Genomic DNA, 14,738 nt, shown 5'->3' on the forward strand with positions numbered 1-14,738 from the left:
GGATGGAAGCAATTTTAAGATTGGATATCAGAGCGCCAAACAACGTAGGCAGGGTCTATGGGCAGATAGTCAAAAACCAAAGATAACAATAGGTTGAAATAATATGATTTAATACATAAGATAAAAAAGTTGGTACATTTAAAATTATACAACAATTAGTCATGGATCCATGTTACACTTTAAAATATATATTGAAACACTTGGAACAATTTAAAAATGCTTTTAGAACAATTAATAACAACAACAAAAAATCTAACAAATAATGTCTATCGCATAAAACTTAAATTCTAATATGTGAATGCTAGGAGCGCTTATGCACACTCTATTTATAAAAACAATGGGTTACAATGCACAGGTGGATAGATTCCAGGTTGCTTGAAACCGGTGGGTGTGAAATGTAAGTGGCTCCGAATTGGGGTTTTGCCTATGTGTTTATCCAAAATTATGTAAATCCTAACAGGTGGACAAAAAATGTTACAGGAATGTCTAGAACCTGAATTCAAAATATAAGACCTGAGGTTGTGCCTATGTGTTTATCCAAAAAGGGTGTAAATCCTAACAAGTGAAAAAATGTGAGAAAAATATTGCAGGGGTGTGTGAACCTTATTTTCAAAATAAACAATGAATTCAAAATAAAACGATATACAAGTGAATTCTTGACAAATCAACTAATGCATACATAAAGCATAAATAGAACCAAATAAAAACAACAGCACAACTTTAACGTGTGTTCAAATGTGTTTCTGCTTGCAAACTGTGATGTGATGTGAACAAATATCTATTATAAACACTGAATAGTGGCAAAACTTTGTGATTGGATTGAAATTGAACACAGGCTCAAAATTGATACCCTAAAATTTGAATCTAAAGGGCTCAGAGTTGCTGAGCTAGATATAAGGGACTTGCTCAAAGAGCCTTGAGATGTTAATTAAAAGAGACCATATAACAACAGTGGTTTAAAAAACGGATGATATAACATAAAATGCTTAAAAGTCCAAATAAATATTCAAATTGGATAATAAGAATCTTGCTATAGTTTATCTCAATATGGATCCCAAATGCTGATTATGTAGAAATCTTCTTGGGCGGTAGTTAACAAATAATTCCAACTTGCAATGTTGTCCCTTACCTGCCAAAAAAGGAAAGGCAAATAATAGTGCAGATGGCTTCTTAATGTGATCACAAGTCAACCGGTTTCGGTCTTCACTGACCTTTCTCAAGACCGGTCTTGAGAAAGGTCAGTGAAGACCGAAAATTTGAATATTTGAAGACCGAAAATTTGAATATTTATTTGGACTTTTAAGCATTTTATGTTATATCATCCGTTTTTTAAACCACTGTTGTTATATGGTCTCTTTTAATTAACATCTCGAGGCTCTTTGAGCAAGTCCCTTATATCTAGCTCAGCAACTCTGAGCCCTTTAGATTCGAATTTTAGGGTATCAATTTAGAGCCTGTGTTCAATTTCAATCCAATCACAAAGTTTTGCAACTATTCAGTGTTTATAATAGATATTTGTTTACATCACATCACAGTTTGCAAGCAGAAACACATTTGAACACACGTTAAAGTTGTGCTGTTGTTTTTATTTGGTTCTATTTATGCTTTATGTATGCATTAGTTGATTTGTCAAAAATTCACTTGTATATCGTTTTATTTTGAATTCATTGTTTATTTTGAAAATAAGGTTCACACACCCCTGCAATATTTTCTCACATTTTTTCACTTGTTAGGATTTACACCCTTTTTGGATAAACACCTAGGCACAACCTCAGGTCTTATATTTTAAATTCAGGTTCTAGACATTCCTGTAACATTTTTTGTCCACCTCTTAGGAATTACATAATTTTGGATAAACACATAGGCAAAACCCCAATTCGGAGCCACTTACATTTCACACCCACCGGTTTCAAGCAACCTGGAATCTATCCACCTGTGCATTGTAACCCATTGTTTTTATAAATAGAGTGTACATAAGCGCTCCTAACATTCACATATTAGAATTTAAGTTTTATGCGATAGACATTATTTGTTAGATTTTTTGTTGTTGTTATTAATTGTTCTACAAGCATTTTTAAATTGTTCCAAGTGTTTCAATATATATTTTAAAGTGTAACATGGATCCATGACTAATTGTTGTATAATTTTAAATGTACCAACTTTTTTATCTTATGTATTAAATCATATTATTTAAACCTATTGTTACCTTTGGTATTTGACTATCTGCCCATAGACCCTGCCTACGTTGTTTGGCGCTCTGATATCCAATCTTAAAATTGAATCCACCCTTGGCAACTAGGTGCCAATTTATTAGAGCTGGAGGTCTGTTGCGTTATATAGTTGGCGCTTAGTTATCACCTTTCCACACATTTAATCGGATGGAAGACCTCTTCTGCCCCGCTTGGATGAAGAATTTGGCTCGGCTGAGTGAAGACGACTCAAGGTAGGGAGATCTTCAGGGGGTTAGTGTTAGTTTTTTTTAAACAACCACCATAGCACCAGCACTCGACAATAAGTTCCAAGTCACTCAGACACAACCCCACGCTGTGTACGCTACCATACAATTTCATATATTGCAAATCAAGTACAACACTCTCTATTGGAATATAGGAATATGGAAATATTGAAAGCAGACTTACACGAGATGCAGCTTCAACAGTAGTGCCGCTCCCTTCTTCACCGCCGCTGCTCCGAGAGTGTTGCACGTCTGTTTCCGGTTCAAAGTCCAGGTTAGCGTTCTCCGAGTGTTCAAACAACTGCTGTTAGAGAGCCCTGTGGACTGGTCAAATAGATAACAGTAGAAAAGAGAAATGTCCAGACCGGCTCCTCCTTACCAATATCGCTCTTTATTGAAAAAAACAAAGAGTTAAAAAACAGCACACATAATAACGACCATGTCGAAGCACCTACGGGCAAAAGTAAAAAACAGATATTGACAGGTTATTTTTTTTTAAGGGTTTGGTGGGTTTTAGAGTAGGGGTATGTGGGTGGTGGGTTTTAATGTTGGGGGGGTATTGTATTTTTATTTACAGGTAAAAGAGCTGATTACTTTGGGGCAATGCCCAGCAAAAAGCCCTTTTAAGGGCTGGTAAAAGAGCTGATTACTAGGGTAAGGCATTTTATTATTTTGGGGGGCTTTTTTATTTTATTAGGGGGCTTAGATTAGGTGTAATTAGTTTAAACTTCTTGTAATTTTTTTTATTTTCTGTAATTTAGTGTTTTTTTTGTATTATAGATTAGTTTATTTAATTGTATTTTAGTTTAGCTAATTGTAGTTAATTTATTTAATTAATTTATTGATAGTGTAGTGTTAGATGTATTTATAACTTAGGTTAGGATTTATTTTACAGGTCATTTTATAATTATTTTAACTAGGTAGCTATTAAGTAGTTATTAACTATTTAATAGCTATTGTACCTAGTTAAAATAAATACAAAGTTGCCTGTAAAATAAATATAAATCCTAAAATAGCTACAATGTAACTATTAGTTATATTGTAGCTATATTAGGGTTTATTTTATAGGTAAGTATTTAGTTTTAAATAGGAATCATTTTTTTCATTATAGTAAATTTAGTTTGTTTAATTTAAATTATATTTAACTTAGTGGGGCGTTAGGGTTAGACTTAGGTTTAGGGGTTAATAACTTTATTATAGTAGCGGCGACGTTGGGGTCGGGAGATTAGGGTTAATAATTGTAGGTAGGTGGCGGTGATGTTAGGGAGGGCAGATTAGGGGGTAATACAATTTATTATAGTGTTTGCGAGGTGGGAGTGCGGTGGTTTAGGGGTTAATACATTTATTATAGTGGCGGTGATGTACGGTCGGCAGATTAGGGGTTAATAAGTGTAGGTATGTAGCGGTGAGGTTGGGGGACGGCAGATTAGGGGTTAATAAATATAATATATGTGTCGGCGATGTTAGGGGCAGCAGATTAGGGGTTCATAGGGATAATGTAGGTGGCGGCGATGTCCGGTCGGAAGATTAGGGGTTAAAAAAATGTATTATAGGGTTTGCGATGTGGGGGGGGCCTCGGTTTAGGGGTTCATAGGTAGTTTATGGGTGTTAGTGTACTTTGTAGCACTGTAGTTAAGAGCCTTATGTTCCAGCGTTAGCCCATAAAACTCTTAACTACTGACTTTTTTTTGTGGTTGGAGTCTTGTCGGTAGAGGCTGTACCGCTCACTTCTTCCAAGACTCATAATACCAGCGTTAGGCAAATCCCATAGAAAAGATAGGATACGCAATTGACGTAATAGGATTTGCGGTAGCCTCGAGTCGAGGAAAGAAAGTGAGCGGTAGACCCTTTCCTACCTGACTCGTAATACCAGGGGCGTTATAAAGAAGAGTGAGGACCCCTTAACGCTGCTTTTTAACCCTAACGCAGAACTCGTAATCTAGGCGATTGTTTCCAATGCAGCAAAGGATTCTGGGTAAGATATGCAAATTAGGTTCACAATGACACACCTTTTTATTTCAAGTCTGCTTTTCAGCAGATTCCCTTAACGCCAAAGCATTGCTGTTCACACAGCTTATAAGCTTAGCTAGGATTAGTGCAGTGATTCATAACCATTTAGTTATTGCTACTCATCAGCTGGGAGAAGGTTTGAATCACTGCTGGGTGAAGTTGATTCCGGGCAAAATACAACATTTAAAATTAGGGGGAGGTAAAAGGTGAGTTTAAAATCCTCCACTACGCACAAAATATAGAGAAAATAACTAATTGAGGCCCATTTATCAAGCTCCGTATGGAGCTTGTGGGCCCGTGTTTCTGGCGAGTCTTCAGACTCGACAGAAACAGCAGTTATGAAGCAGCGGTTGCTCCATAATCCTGTCCGCCTGCTCAGAGCAGGCAGACAGGAATCGGCACAATTCAACCCGATCGAGTACGATCGGGTTGATTGACACCTCTCTGCTGGTGGCCCATTGGCCGCGAGTCTGCAGGGGGCGGCGTTGCACCAACAGCTCTTGTGAGCTGCTGGTGCAATGCTGAATACGTAGAGCGTATTGCTCTCCGCATTCAGCGAAGTCTTGCAGACCTGATCCGCACTGTAGGATCAGGTCCGCAAGACTGTTGTTAAATAGGCCTTATTGTGTAGTTCATTAACAAGAAAACCCCCACAGAAAACTTCTGGAATACATTGTTTCCAAATCCAATGCAGCAAGAGGTATGAAAGTAAGGATCTAGTACGATTAACAGCATGCACAATACAGCTTCTAAATGATTGCACCTTCTATGGAGCTGAGGTGGATGGCCAACTGCTTGAAGATAAAAAGAGATACAGAAAAACTTGTATTATCTAAGCCTTAGATGTGGCATATGTTTGCACGACATATATTGCATTGCAGCGCATATGTCTTTTCTGTGCTACCATTTTAATAACCATTCTAAGTTGCTAAAGAGATATAAAAGTCAAAATTATATCTTCGATGGTTCAAATAGAGCATATAATTGTAAAATACGCCTGTTACCAAATTACATTGTACTCTTTGTATCCTTTGTGGAAAAGCATACCTAGGTAGGCTCAGATATATATATATATATATATATATATATATATATATATATATATATATATATATATATATGCACACATTTGTAAAGGGATAGAAAGGTCAAAAATGAAATGTGCATACGTGCATTTCAATTTGAAATAGAAGCATTTTTTGTAATTAGCAGAGATGCTTCCAATACCAATAAAAGTTATTATTTCTGTAGCATACACATATATTCCGTAAGACCCCCAGCACCACCTCGGAGGGTCAGCAATATACTACAAAACACTTAATAATTTTTATAGAATTTTTATTTAAAGTTCTGTTCCATCCCTTAGAGTAAAACCTAAAAAATACACTATTGTTTCACAACATAACTGCCACTCTTTCAGTAACGTAATTCCAATGAAAAAAGTTGATGTTGTTTGCATAATAACCCATTTACACAGATGCTGCTAAAAGTACAGTTATCGTATAATAATGCTTGAGAAATAACAGCAGTAATAACACACCTCTAAGATGGTGACTTCTGGTATTACTATTAAAGAAGCCGCAACCAATCAGATGAATGCTTATGCTGAAATGGGCCGAGGAGAAAGCGTAAAGTTTTTATCCAATCAGATGAGTGTTTACGGTGCGCCAGGCGGAGCCGCGGTGATTAGCCTACAGCCAATCAGCTGAGTTTTTGCGGTATTGGTGGGCGTGGTTGGTTTCCTTTGCTCGTAGACTGATCTGTGTCAGTCTGTCTTGCTGGCTGCGCTGTGCGTACTAAGGTATTGCGTTACCTTATGTTTCACGCTTTGTGATAACTGTATACTCTCATCTGTCTCAACCTGGATACTCCGTAGTCTTTTCATTGTTCTGCACTCTTTATCCCTAGCTTAGTACCACGCTGCACTCAGAGGATCCAGTAGCTCTCCTAGTCATACGGTGCGCTTCTATCTTTGAAGGCTTAGCGCTCGTAATACTGTTACTCGCTGTCTCTTGCTCAGTAAGGTCTCAGCAATCTTCCTTCCTCAGTGTAATTTCTTTTAGTGAGGGCTCCGCTGTCTCCCAATAACTCTGAGTTTTTTTTTTACTATGTCTTGTCTGCCGGGACTCTCTCTCTCATACAGTATTTCCGAATTATTTTTTTTAATCAGAAAAACAAGAATCCTGGAATCAGAGAGCAGCAGCGAGTGATGGATCACCAATATGACAACATGCACACTAATGATTACATGCAGCCAGAAGACGACTGGGACAGAGACCTTTTGCTTGATCCAGCGTGGGAGAAACAGCAGAGAAAGGTGAGCTGAGAGGATCCTAAAATTAGGAGGACCAGTCCAGTCCTATCTAAATGCAATAGAGATGCATTGAACTGATGTTAGAGCAACATTTATTCAACCTAATTCTAGAAAGCAGACGTGATACCCTGAGCCTGAAAGGGTGAAGTCTTCATTCTAGAGAGAGCAACGTTAAAGAGGGGATAGTAACCCAGTTCTAGAGAGAGAGAGAGAGATAACTTGATGGGATTATATATACAGTATATATCATTTATCTGTAGGGTAAAATGTGTGTAATCTCATTTTAAGTGTAAGAAATCAGAATTCAACTGTCATGATTCAGAGTGCACAATTTAAAGTAAAAATGCAATTTTTAATTCTCTTTCAACTTTATTTTTTCTTGGTATCCTTTGCTGAAATTTAGTTCCTCTCCATGGCAACCTACATGGCTACAAATAGCTCCTTCACCTTTATTTTCTCATAAAATAATGCTCCCAGCATGTGGGGGGAGATAAGATAATGAAGTATTATCTCCCTACAAAGTCAGCACATTGTATTGGGTTGTGGTTTCAGCTAGCAGAAACAGCAATTTCATATTCAAAATATACATAAATGAACATTTTCCCATACATTTTAAAATCTACATCTGGTATAATAAGTAATTGGAAACACACTTGTACAGTACACTGTCCCTTTAATTGTGTTGTGTAAAGGGGCATCTGTCTAATTATTGGATGTTGGGAGTGTTAGACTGACTGTAATTCTAGAGAGAGGGAAACAATTTGTGCATAATGCTATAGAAAATGGTGTAGGGAAAATCTGTCTAATCCTGTGTTGGCTGATTCTTTATAAGAAAAGGTGAGACTTTGACCGGTTCTTTAGTGTTACTTAAAGTTTGGGAAGAAAGAGGCCTATGGTTGCTCTGTTCTGTAAATGCTCCATAAAGTTTGGGGGCACTGCCTGGTCCTACAGGTGGTGGGTTGTCCAGCCTTTTTCTATACAGAGAGGGGTTGACTGCTTATTGACTTTTGGAAAACCTTGCTGAAGTTTAGAAAGAGAGGGAAATATTCTAATCTTAGGGAGTACTGATTCTATGTTAGATCTGCCTTATTCACAAGGGTGTGGGGAGGTCATGCCTGTTTCTAGAGACAGGATAACCGGGAATTAAGAGTATTATTTAGTTGTCAGCGCTCCTCTTTCTAAAATCATTTTGTTTGTGTTTTCTCTGCCTGATTGTGACTTTGTGTTGTCTGTAGAGTGAGTCAGAGGGTCTTTAGATTCTAGTGAAACACAAGGGAGTTTGAAACTACAGAAACAAGAGATACTCTGATTCTAGAGTGTCAGTGGTGATTTTAAGATTATATAGGGAGGGCACTCTGATTCTTGTGAAATGAGGGCACATTGTTAGATGCTGAGAGCTCCAGCCTTATTTTAGGAAGTAGTCATTGCAATCGGGTTATATACTTGAAAGCAGAATCAGGACTGATTTATCCAAATAACTAAGGAATCCTAAGCCTGTTATCAGAAGATACAGATAAGAGAGACCAGCTGTTTTCTAGATAGAAGCTAAAGAGCAGACTTGAAAGTTTTATATATAAATTTTCCTGATTCTTATAAAGTCTCACTAACATTTAATTTGATCTAAATGTCCACTAATGAGTTCCGTTTTTTTTTTTTTCTTTTTTAAGCTTGATAATTCCAATCCCTGACTTGTCCCATTGGTCAGTTAAGTTATCTATAATTATTCAATGCCTCAAGCTTAGAGATTCCCAAACAGGCGAGTTAAAACATCATGACGTGTCACGTCTATCTTAGCATGTCACTGAAAATAAAACTGAATGTGTATCATCCTGCACAGGCTGTGTAATAAGTGACAGTAAAAGTGTATGAGGTGATATATAGTGTGGAACTGTAGTTTATACATATAAATGTCATTCTCTTTATTGTTGGTTGTATGTTTTAATGCTGAGCTTTTTAGTGACAAAACATTATATACACACAAATATTTCCTGTTTATCAAATCATTAAAGGGGCATTGTGTATGTGTATTTTTTTTTTACTGGTAAATATAAATTGACAGCTACTAAACTAATTATTTTTGCCATTAATGTTAAGGAAAAAGCTTTACATTTACAATCAATGAGAAATGAGTCAATACATAATGATCCCGTCAACGTTCTCTCTTTATTTTTTGTTAAAATCAAATAAACCATAAACAAAACAATGCATTTTAAAATGCTGTCTTTTAGATTTCCCTCAAGTCAAAATGTAACCTTAAACAATTCAGGTAGAGCATGCAATTTTAAATATTTTACAATTTGATGCCATTAACAAAATGTGCAGTCATTTTTATATTTACCCTTTTGAGTCACCAGCAACTACTGAGCATGTGCAAAAATTCAGATTATACGTATATGCGTTTGTGATTGGCTGATGGTGGTCACATGATACAGTGAGAGAGGAAGTAAACATAACTGACATTTGTCAGTCTGAACTTCATATGAGTAATAGATTTTTTTTCTTAGTGCTATTGTATTGTCTTTTAATCATGCATTTGTTGATTATGCAAATCTACTGTATTTACCGGTCCTTTAAAGAGGGGTTGATGCAGAAGTTATAATGGGACTTTAATAAAAGAAAGTGAGAACTGCCCTGGCCTTTAATATAGATCAGGTAATTTAGTACTACTACAACTAATGTTGTTTGTTCTGATGTTCCACATTATTTTATGTGCCTCAAAACTCCATAGGGCTAGATATGTGTGGGGCATAAAAATGACTTTGCTTTGTAGTAGAACAAGGAGGATACAGAAAACGGAATAAACAAAGCAAATTCAAGTGATGGTAAAGTCAAACTTAAACGTTCATGCTTAAGACAGGGCATGCAGTTTTAAACAATGCTACTGCTTTTATCAAACTAACTTCATTCTCTTGATTTTCTTTGTTGAAGCAGCAGCAGCAAAGGACTACTGGGTGCTAGCTGAACATGTCAACTGAGCCAATGACAAAAGGCATATATGTGTAGCCACCAATCAGCAGCTAAGCTCACCGTTTTGCTTTGCCTACGTAGGTGTGCTTTTCAACAAAGTATAGCTAAAGAATGAGGTCAATTGGATAACAGAAGCAAATTGCTTGTTCTGAAACACAAAATAAACACTTTGGGGTTGATCTTTAAGTGATGCATGACAGCAGTGCTTGCAACAATGTTTAACACAGTTCTATACAATGTTGCAAACACTGCTGTCATATAGTGCTTAAAGGGACACTGAACGCAAAAAAAAATTCTTTCAGGATTCAGATAGAGCATGCAACTTTCTAAGTTACTCCCATTATCAATTTTTCTTCGTTCTCTTGCTATCTTTATTTAAAAAAAAAGCTAATTTTTGGCTCAGACCCTGGACAGCACTTGTTTATTTGTGGGTGAATTTATCCACCAATCAGCAAGAACAACCCAGGTTGTTCTCCAAAAATGGGCCGGCATCTAAACTTACATTCTTGCTTTTCAAATAAAGATAGCAAGAGAATGAAGAAAAATTGATAATGGGAGTAACTTAGAAAGTTGCATGCTCTATCTGAATCCTGAAAGAATTTTTTTTTGCGTTCAGTGTCCCTTTAAGCACTATATGACAGCAGTGTTTGCAACATTGTATAGAACTGCGTTAAACATTGTTGCAAGCACTGCTGTCATGCATCGCTTAAAGATAAACCCCAAAGTGTTTATTTTGTGTTTCAGAACAAGCAATTTGCTTCTGTTATCTAATTGACCTCATTCTTTAGCTATACTTTGTTGAAAAGCACACCTACGTAGGCAAAGCAAAACGGTGAGCTTAGCTGCTGATTGGTGGCAACACATATATGCCTTTTGTCATTGGCTCAGTTGACATGTTCAGCTAGCACCCAGTAGTAAATTAGAAAGCTGCTTAAAATTGCATGCTCTATATTTATTTTGCCTTTTTTCCCCATGTAATTTAGCTTTGAAAATTGTGCAGTTTCTAATTCTAAGAACTTGGAATGTACCTTTCTGACTTCTCTTGGTCAACTCTGCTTTATATCTTTTTTTTTTTTTTTTTTTTTTTTTTTAATTGGTTTTATCAGTTAACAAATGCAAAATAATTCAGTTTATACTAAATTTATGATCATGTCTAAACTTGTTGTCTGCTGACTAAAGCCCAAATTGTCTCCACTAAATAAGGCAAATGGTAGGTGGAGTTTGACTATTAACAAGAAGTTCAGTAAAAAGGATCTTTAATTTGTTTAAATAACAGACTTGGCTCATCTATAAATTCTATAGCAGCACAACAGAAATGTCTTGTAATTTATAAGATGCTTACTGTTCTATGGAGATCAGACCTCTTTATATTATCACTCTAGGGCTAGATTTATCAAAGCCCTTCTCCTATAATTACGTCCAAAAAAACGCATATGAACTGATCGTCATATTTATCATTGCTTTCTGCGCCTAAAATTGCGCAAATCTGAAGTTTCTATAGCTAATACTAAATTATTGAAATTTGTAGTAGAGGTGGTAGATTCAACAGGCAAACATTGCTATTTCAGATAACAAAATAAATGTAAAGGAGCTAGTTAGAAACAATTTAATAGACTCCAGCAGTATGTGTGTATGTATATGTGTGTGTGTATATATATATATATATATATATATATATATATATATATATATATATATATATATATATATATATATATATATATATATATATATATATATATATATATAAGTCCAAGAGGCTCGAAACATCGCTATGTTTTTATCTTAATGTTGCCTAAATAAAGAAGAAGTATTTTAAAGAAAGTGCTGTTGCCATTGTCTACTTTTGGAACTATATATGGGAGTATGGCAGGCCTCCTAGGCAAACGTGCACTGCAAAGGTAAACCTGTAAAAAGCAATACCCATTGAGAAGTTACCAAAAAAATAAAATACATTAGAGGACTGAAAATGTAGCAGTTCACTGTACCTATAAGAAATGTGCATGCTCCTGAGATCCTATGAGCCATTCTATGGGGCTTGTTTTTTTTTCTCTTACAAGAGGCCAGCAGGTGGGAGGTAATTTTAGCACTTTCTTGCCGCTGGCACCGAAACCCGTGCTATTATGGTCCAAAACCCCCCAGGTACATTGTGGTTGTTAAGGGGTTAACAAAGCATACCAAGAGAACAAGCAGATTTTGATAATAGAATAAATTGGAAAGTTGTTTAAAATAACGTGCTCTATCTGATCGGATACATTCAACCGGTGTGATTAACAAGCCCCGCTCTCACGCAATTGGGGGGGCAGTATTGCACGAGTGTTCCCTTGTGCAATGATAAATATGAGGAGCACATTCTCCCCACAATTTGCTTTGAGATGTAGACTCACAACATACTGTCCGCTCGCAAATTGATAAATCTTGCCCATAGTATAGATGGATATTTTTTTTTTTTTTAATGTATTTTAAAGAGAGAACTAATACGATTTATTATGGACTTTTAAAGGACCATTATAGTCCTAAAATGCTTTAATTTGATTTTAAAACGAGCAATCCTGCATCTCTGTGTTTAACCGCCGCACTGCTGATTGGGTCAGTGTAATTTTCCGCTCTGAACCAGAAGTTCTCTGTGGCTCCTGATCAGTACTGTGTGTTTATATACTTAGAGATCAAAGGTAATTAGTTTTAATTGCCCTTTAAGGAAGGATATTGCTATAAGTTCCCCTTGTAAATAGCAGTTAAAAACCACATCCCCCTTTTTTTTTTTTTTTTTTGTTAAAAAATAAATAAATAAATCTGCACTAAAGCTATAGAATTTCAGTAATTGGCACTGTACTTGAGAGAACGAACTTGAGCGAAACAATTGGTGCCATAAATTTCTGTTCTGGAGAACAGCTGACCTGCGGCCAAGCTAGAGCTTGTTTGTAATATCAGACAGTTTATCTATAATTAAACAGTTTACTATGTAGAATACAACCTAGGATTGTTTACAATTTTTGACTGTGCACTCTAGATAAATCCTTATTGAACATGGACGTTTTGGGGCTTATGTTGGTTTGCTGACAGTGGATTACTGAGGTCTGACATGCTTTGCTGTTGATGTAAAGTGTGGTGGAGCTGAAGTGCTTCTGATGCTCTTCTGCAGGGCTGATAGTGCACAGTTTGTTAGAGGGAAGTGCATGGCTGGTAATACGTAGTTAAGGCTCTGAAATGGATTATTGATGATACATAGTTGGAGCAGCAGACATCTGTTTAGTCATATGAGAAGGGGGGGGGGGGTGTTAACTAAAGGGCATTGCTAATGATGCATAAATATAGGGTACTGTAATAGATTTTTTTGGGTTCTGCTGGAGATGTGCAGTTGAAGGTGCATTATTGGTAACATATAGGTGAAGGGTTTTGATAGTGATGGGGGGGGGGGGGGTGTTAATCAAGGGACTATAATGTGTTATTAAAGGGATAGTATAGTCAAAAATTAAACGTTTATTATTCAGATAGAGGATGCAATTTTCTAATTTACTCCTATTATCAATTTTTCTTCGTTCTCTTGATATCTTTATTTTAAAAAGCTGGAATGTAAGTTTAGAAGCCAGCCCATTTTTGTTTCAGACTTACTTTACAGTTTTTTAAAATAAAGATACCAAGAGTACAAAGAAAAAATAATAGGTGTAAATTAGAAAGTTGCTTAAAATTGCATGCTCTGTCTGAATCATGGACGTTTATTTTTGACTAGACTATCCCTTTAAGATGAAGCGGAGCAGCAAATGGGACCTGCTTTTAATGGAGAGTTGGGGGTGTGAGCTGAAGTGAATTTATGGTGATGTATGGTTGGGGTCCATGACTGTTATGCATTATTACTTATGCGTATTTGAGGAGCAGGGCTGTAGTAGCTACTGGCAGGCCATATATAGTAGGAGGCCTGTGGGGAAGCATTGTCATTCAGTATTGACTTTTGCATTGTTTATTTTGTTAAATTAGAAAGAGAATACCGTTTTTAAACACCTTTCCAATTTACTTATATTCTCTAATTTGCTTCTTTTTTTTTTGTTTCCTTTGTTAAAGAAGCAGCTATGCTCTACTGGGAGCTAGCTGAATTTATTGGGTGAGCCAATAACATGAAGCATATATGTGCAACCACCAATCAGCAGCTCTTGAGACAACCTAGGTACTCCTTTTCAACAACAAATAACATAATGGTGGTAAATTGGAAAGTTGTTTTATATCACATGCTCCATATGAATCATGAAAGAAAAAAAAAACGTGTTTCATGTGCCTTTTAAGGATGCACAGTCAGTGATGTCTAATGATAATATACTGGCTGACAAGAGTTTTGTGTAATATAGCACAAGGGGTTTTGTGGATGATGTGCAAGAACCTAATGCTTCACTATAGAAGAAAGCTGAGGTGGTAACAGGAAGAAAGACCAGCTCTTATCAGTTAAAGGGACAGTAAAGTCAAAATTAAACTTTTTATTTTTCAGAGCATGTCATTTTAAATAGCTTTCCAATTTACTTCTGTTACCAAATTTGCTTCGTTCTGTTTCTTATATTTTATTGAAGAGTAAAACTAGGTAGGCTCATAAGAGCTCAGGAGTGTGCACGTGTCTTTTAGCACTCTATGGCAGCAGTGTTTTGCAACATTGTATAATAAAGCTACAAATAATGTTGCAATACACTGCGGTTGGCTGAGGTGTGTGTGTATAAAGGGTACAGTCTGACTGATGTACACTGTGGAGTTGTCAGGATAGATGGCTGAGGTTATTTCCCTGTGTGTACTGGTTCCTATGATGCATATCAATGTGATAGTCAGTTTGTGTCCCCTAAAGCAACACAATATCCAATGTTAAAGGAATACTAACTTTTTCAAATTTAATTTAAAACGACCCCACATTTCCAAACACAAATCTAAACAATATAAAAGTGACCTACTTTTATCCATAAATGAAGCTGCATAACGCCATAAAATATATTTGTAATATTTGCTGGTGATGTCACG

General features: G+C 36.3%; 1 protein-coding gene across 4 annotated transcripts in view; it reads left to right on the forward strand.

The window, feature by feature from the left end:
- Nucleotides 1-6,208: 6,208 nt before the first annotated feature.
- ACTN1 (actinin alpha 1) overlaps nucleotides 6,209-14,738 on the forward strand; it is a 295,503-nt gene continuing 286,973 nt past the window's right edge. For 2 of the 4 annotated variants that reach the window (XM_053697997.1, XM_053697996.1), the window contains exons 1-2: nucleotides 6,306-6,423; nucleotides 6,636-6,782. In XM_053697997.1, the coding sequence (XP_053553972.1) occupies nucleotides 6,675-6,782 (108 nt within the window). In that variant the 5' untranslated portion in view covers nucleotides 6,306-6,423; nucleotides 6,636-6,674. Of the gene's footprint in view, nucleotides 6,267-6,305; nucleotides 6,424-6,635; nucleotides 6,783-14,738 lie in introns of those variants that run through there. The other 2 variants (XM_053697995.1, XM_053697994.1) reach the window with 2 other exon arrangements.

This window comes from Bombina bombina, chromosome 1, assembly GCF_027579735.1.
Source record: "Bombina bombina isolate aBomBom1 chromosome 1, aBomBom1.pri, whole genome shotgun sequence".
Taxonomy (NCBI): domain Eukaryota; kingdom Metazoa; phylum Chordata; class Amphibia; order Anura; family Bombinatoridae; genus Bombina; species Bombina bombina.